This window comes from Priapulus caudatus, unplaced genomic scaffold (genome assembly GCF_000485595.1).
Source record: "Priapulus caudatus unplaced genomic scaffold, Priapulus_caudatus-5.0.1 Scaffold594, whole genome shotgun sequence".
In the NCBI taxonomy this organism is placed as follows: domain Eukaryota; kingdom Metazoa; phylum Priapulida; class Priapulimorpha; order Priapulimorphida; family Priapulidae; genus Priapulus; species Priapulus caudatus.
Window position 1 is genome coordinate 160,515 of NW_014577655.1, and position 6,310 is coordinate 166,824.

A 6,310-nucleotide genomic window follows, 5' to 3' on the forward strand; every position below is an offset into this window, starting at 1 on the left:
CATTCTCTCCTAACACAACCTCACAGATGAGCAGGTATGTCCTTCTCTCCTAACACAACCTCACACCTGAGCAGGTATGTCCTTCTCTCCTAACACAACCTCTCAGATGAGCAGGTATGTCCTTCTCTCCTAACACAACCTCACACCTGAGCAGGTATGTCCTCTCATGACCTCACACCTGCGCACGTATCTGCTTCTCTGTCGCAGGCATATTTGCACGTGGTTGATGGCACTGAGATTGTCACTACTTGCAGGTGGATGCTGTGCTGAGGCTGAGCAAGATACCCATGTTCAGTGGCATGCAGAAATCTGTGACCTCCAACCCAGATTTCCAGGCATGGTTAGAGTCAGACCAGCCAGAAACCAACGTACCAGTTGTTTGGGACGACACCAAGGAACTCAGTAAGTCACTCCACCTGTTGGTAGCATAACAAACTAACATGTTATCAAGAGTACATAATAGAGAAGAGTATGACCCCGTTTTAACAGCGTCTTGCATAGTTGGGTGCAACTTGTAAATATTCTATCAATATGTGAATAAATATATTCAAACTTTACCTTGTTTTCATCTATGATTCTCCCTTAATCATATGACACCACCAATTTACCTGAAATTCGTATGTGTTCTTCAAAAAAGTTCTTTGAATACGACACAGTTTCACACAGTTTTCCCAAACTTTTGCATCTTCGCGGCCAAACTTGATATAGCGGCGGCAGCACCAGGTTGTAACTACGGGACACTGGGGGCTGTTGGGGATATTAGGTAAGCACAGTAACAGCACTTGTTTCGCTTCCTTATCATCAGGAACATGATGGCAACACAGCTCAAATCAGCTGCTAGCTCGCCGTGAGCACACATTTATTTTTAGCACGCTGGAAACGCAATACACACTGAATACCATTTGATGCCTAATATTCTCAACAGCCCCCAGCGTCCCGTCAGAGACAATAGAACACTAATCCGATAACAAAGTTTGGCCGCGGAGATGCAAAAGTTTGGGGAAAACTGTGTGAAACCAAGAGCTTTTTTGAAGAACACATACGATTTTCAGGTAAATTGGTGGTGTCATATGATTAAGGGAGAATCATAGACGAAAACAAGGTAAAGTTTGAATATATTTATTCACATATTGATAGAATATTTACAAGTTGAAAACTATGCAAAACGGTGTCATACTCTTCTCTATTATGTACTCTTGATGTTATTTATACTGTGTGATATAGTAGCACGTTTGTTGTAATTTATGATCTCGTTCTCGTTCATTCAGGTTCTTCTAGTAATGTAGTATTTGTTGTAATTGATGCATATATTATATCTCATCTTATCTTGTTCCTGTTACATCTAATTATTTCTTTAGTATTGATTTTTTTTCAATTTTTATAGCTAATGTGATGTCACTTTGATTAGTTATCTGTTTTACCAATTATAGACATATATCTTTACTCATGATAGCATTCACTGTCTTCAAAATTAATAATTAATGTAGTGTTTCTTCTCACTGCATCCGTAGAGTGAATTTGTCCGTTTTATTCTCTGATCTAATAACTTTTTTGTGTGTGTTTAACCTGTTATTTGCATACTACGCCGAGCTGATTAACATGGATTTTCACTACAAGAATTATTCCGTGTAAGCACATCTTTTTCGCTAACCCGCTGCAGTATTACGGGAGCTTGGCTTTTGCTAAAGGTGTATGTAACAGGGTGCTTTCACCGTGCATACAGTAACAGGCATGTGTTATCCAGGGATGACGGCGGTGATGGAGTATCCGGAAAATTGGTCACAGGACACAAATAGTAGAAGGATGGGGAAGGAAAGGCAGAGCAAGTGAAGCAGCGGGAGGAGGGGGAAAAAGTGGTAAAGTGGAAAAGGAACAATGATGTGGAGGAAGAGGAGGAGCAGGAGCATGGCGAGTAGATGATGAAAGAAGTTGGTATAGGAGAATAAGTGAGGGTTTAGTGGAGAATATGGGAGAGGTAGAGGAGGTGGGAGAGGAGGCTGGTAAAATACGAAAAGAGAGGAAAATGGAGAAGGGGGAAGGAGGTTGTATAGGAGGAAGGAGGCAAAAGGTGGAGGAGTGAGAGAAGGTGAAGAAGAGGAGGAAAGGAGGTATAAGATGGAGGGGAGGGTATATGAGGGAGGGAAAGGGTGGAAGAGAAGGAGGAACAGTAGTGTACCAGGGTTAATTATTTGTGATCAATTTTCTAGTGACCAATTTTCCGTTTGATCAGTTTTCCTATGACCGATTTTTCTACACGCGAGTATTATAGGTGCATACAGATAATAGACTGGCATAGGTTAGGTGGCTAGCTACAGAATAGAACATATGCTAGTGTGGTTTCATACAGTCATAATGTTTTATCCTGATGGCAGGTAGGTCTCTGACAAAAGTAACCAATACTATCTTTTCCAATTACGGCATGTGTGCATGACTGCAAAATATTAGTTAAACGTGCTGTAATGCTTATTGGCTGGTGAATGTACTTATGTATACTCTCTCAATTAATTATTATATTTCTATTATGGAAATAATGTAATTTCGCAGCAAATAAATCCTGTCCACGAAAGGCAAATCCTAGATGTGAGACCGTACGTAGTGTAGTCGCATATTTTGGATGGTGACACTGACAGTGAATATTGTTCACCGTCGACCAGAGGTAACCGGTGCTATACTAACTGCTCATGGCGGCGCGTCTGAGTGGTCGTTAACCCCTGGCATGCAGTCCCCACCCGCTTAGCTTGTAGAACTGGAGGCGGTGCAGCCGCAGTGCACTTCACGGGGCTTACTTGGGAGCATAGGTTCTCCCTCTGTGTCTAAGATACCACGTGCTGATAACTCGAATGGCATGCGGACGCATGGGTGTGGCTTCTAAGCTTTGATTGCACGCTATCAAATGCATGAAATATAGCGACCGAATTTATTGGTCTTTAGCGCTGTGTTTGAGTCGCATTCTAATTTATTTGAATATTCGTTTTTTTTGGTTGATGATTTCGTAAGTTGCCAGGTGTGATATACACTGCTGAATAGTCTGACTTGAACAGGTTATCTATGCCGTTCGGGGGCACGTTTATTGGAGGCGCGTGCTATATTGTGTTTACATGGATATTGACATAGTCGAAGTTGTTTCTCTAGCACTTATATCTTTGTTGACAGTCGTGTTAACTAACATAATAAGAAAATGTATAGTTCATATCCTTGTAAACTGGCGGTACCAGTCTGATACAACACACCCACATAGAAAGAATCGGTGAAAAGATCAGTAGGCACGTTGGATATTAATTACTTACAATGCCACGTGGCATTTCATGACTGCATCAGAATGGGTCGTAGTTCGGTGGTTTGTTATTCTGCCATGTCAATCATACGTTACTACAGTTATATATGGCACTGGAAATCTATATATTATATAAAACCACGTGTTTGTAGATAGATCTGTGACACAAAATAAGCATCACAAAATGCAATGCAACATGTATAGTTGGGTAGCCTCAGCTTTTTGTTTCCGCATTAGCACAGACCAGGGGACTATTTTTACTCTGGTTATAAATCAGACTACTCTATATACTGCTCTGATTGAAGTGTTGTGATTATTAATCATAACAATGAACATAATGTTATTTTGTCATATTATAATTGTGTCAATAGGTTACCTGAATTACTTCAGCTCGGTACAATCCCTCATACATATTTTTAGATCTTTTTAGTTTCTATTGGTATACTCAGGACTGCTCACTGATGACCAAATTTCCAATATCCCACCATGTACACTATACTTTTACAATGTACAACACAAAAGGGGTTACATAATATTAATCATCGTTAGCAATGAAAAATGTGTTAGACAATACATCTAACTACATCCTTTTAAAAGCATTTCGTTCTTCATGTTCTAATAAATGCCTAGAAAAATAATAAACCTTGAGCAAATGAAATTAATTTGCTGTTAATAGCTGCCGATTTCTGGAATGAATCTCACCCCCACCTTTGCTACAGGAAGTGCATTTTTTATAGCAAAAGTTGCTATTTTACAAATTATTTTGTAGTAGAGATGATGCGTGCTAACGTTTGCCAGCTCAGTGACAGCTGTCTACGCTGACGCATTAAACAACCTGTATGGATGCTTCGTCCCTGTCCACTGGCCATCTTCACTCCACGCTCCCATGGAACACGCATCTCTGAAGTACCACGAGTAAATGTCTGCGTAGGTTTTCGCTGGTTCATTACGATCGTGCAGTTTTTGACACAGTTGGCAGAAGCCTATTGTGTTCCACATTTCGACTCTGTAGTGGGGTTTCCAGTCGAAGTATCTGCAATTATACATCGTTGTATAAATAATAGTAACTTTATATTCATTTCGTGGCATATACAGTTAAAACAAAAGGGCATATATAGCTAAACATCACTCAAACAATCGAGAAAAAGTCACCGTCCTGGATGAAGGAGACTAAATATGTATATGGATGGACAAGATGTGCTGTTGGGGCATGCACATAAACAGTTACTACAGCAACTTACAGATCTTACTACACAAATTGACACAGTTTGTGACACCGATAAACCTACCTGTTGTACTCGGCAGTGTGTGTGTCTAGATGCTTCAGGTAGTCTGCTAGGTGGCGTGCAGAGGGAAACGCAAGTGCGTCTATGACAGACTGGGGCGGAACGAGGCGAGCGTAGTCGCCACCGCCCATCACCACGACAACGAGATGCTGCTGCAGCGCCTTGTAAAGCTTCTCGGTGACGTAGTCGCGACAGAAGCTGTTCTCGAAGCTGAGGAAGAACTTGTATCGCCGCTGCAGCATCTGCATGCAGCGAGCGCTCCTCTCACATGTCAGGTTGCCGCAGCGACCGTACACGTCCACAGTGATGTACCGCTGGAGAGCCTGTGCATATACATATACGAACACATATAAACAATAAGCATTCGTTGTTGAAACCTTGCAGTGATCAAGTGTGGGCGATGCAGATGGCCTGTTACAGTGAAAACAACCCCATTCAGCTCAAGATTCGCCAAACATTTTCCATTTCTCGACTTTCTATAAGTTTTTTTTAGAGAGTTATTCCTGAGTGGCCAAACATGTTTATGAAAATGTTGTTGGTTCAAGTTAAAGTCTGATGACATTGAACTTGGAGTGAGATAAGGATGAGTGTGTTGGGCTACAGAAATCTGTTTTGTCTGATCTGGTCTGCTACTGAAGCGTAACCCTGGTGTAGGACACTGTGGGCGTGGGTGTTTCTCTCGCAGTCGATGAAACTAGCATACCTTCACGAACTGTTCGCGCTTGCTGTGCGTGTGGCAGTCCGACACCAGCCAGGCGACGAGTCGATCCTTGCCCAGAGTGTGGTCCTGCTGCTTCGTAGCGAGGGTGTTTCCCCGCTGCTTGTGGATGTGACCATATTGGTAGATGATGTCAGAGTCGTGGCGGTACGTCATCGTCCAGTTGAAGACGCCGCCCAGAGCTTTAAAGTTAGCCTCGTCACCGCTGTATTTCGATGGCGGCTCTGCGTAGTATAGCACCCAACGCTGGCTATGTGGTCTGCTGTCTGTGGGCAGGTCGCGTAGGGAGAGGTCTCCCGTGTAGGGATGCACGAGCACAGCATCACTGGTAGACAGGAGGCTTCTGTTTGACGTCGCTATGCAACGGGTCTCCAGCCCAAACTCGGAACACTTTGCAAATGGCTTTTTGCCAAAGCCCAAGTAGAAGTCCTTGTGTCGAAAGAATGGCGTGAAGAACAGGACTGTTTTCCACGTGTCGCCATCGTTCAATGTGTCAGCAGTGAAGGTTTTCGTATGGCGGTTGTGGCCATGGCTTGATGCCACCTGTGAGCTATTGTGAGGTACGGACATCGTGTGCAGCTTTGGCAGCTGATTAAACTTGCACAGCATAGGGGTTTTTTCAATGCGAATGAACCCGATTCTGTGTAATGCTTGAGGCAGTATGAACCCTACAATATATAGACCTGAAAATGTCACCAGCATTATTCACTACTTTCATAGAAATATGGTTCCAACTTTTCATCTTATGGGCATAGAGTTAAGAACATTTGTCATAGTGGTGGATCCAAGTTAAAATAATAATATAATGATTAAAGTAGTGGTGGTACTGTTACTACGAACCTTTATATATATATATATATATATATATATATCATATTATATGGGTCATGGGGTCAATTCCAACCAATCAGACAAAGTCTTACAAATAATTAAACGCGTGTATGTAAAGTTACAAGCATGCACGTAATTCCAACCAATCAGACTCAGCGTGTGGAAACGCTTGTCAGGCGGTACAGGAGATAATTTGCATAT

The 6,310-nt window shown here is 42.2% G+C and overlaps 1 protein-coding gene across 1 annotated transcript in view; it reads left to right on the forward strand.

Annotated features, from left to right (window-relative positions):
* LOC106811952 (cytoplasmic dynein 1 heavy chain 1-like) overlaps positions 1–6,310 on the forward strand; it is a 97,245-nt gene that overhangs the window by 72,493 nt on the left and 18,442 nt on the right. Inside the window, 1 exon segment of the mRNA XM_014815693.1 lies at positions 255–402. Coding sequence (XP_014671179.1) covers positions 255–402 — 148 coding nt within the window.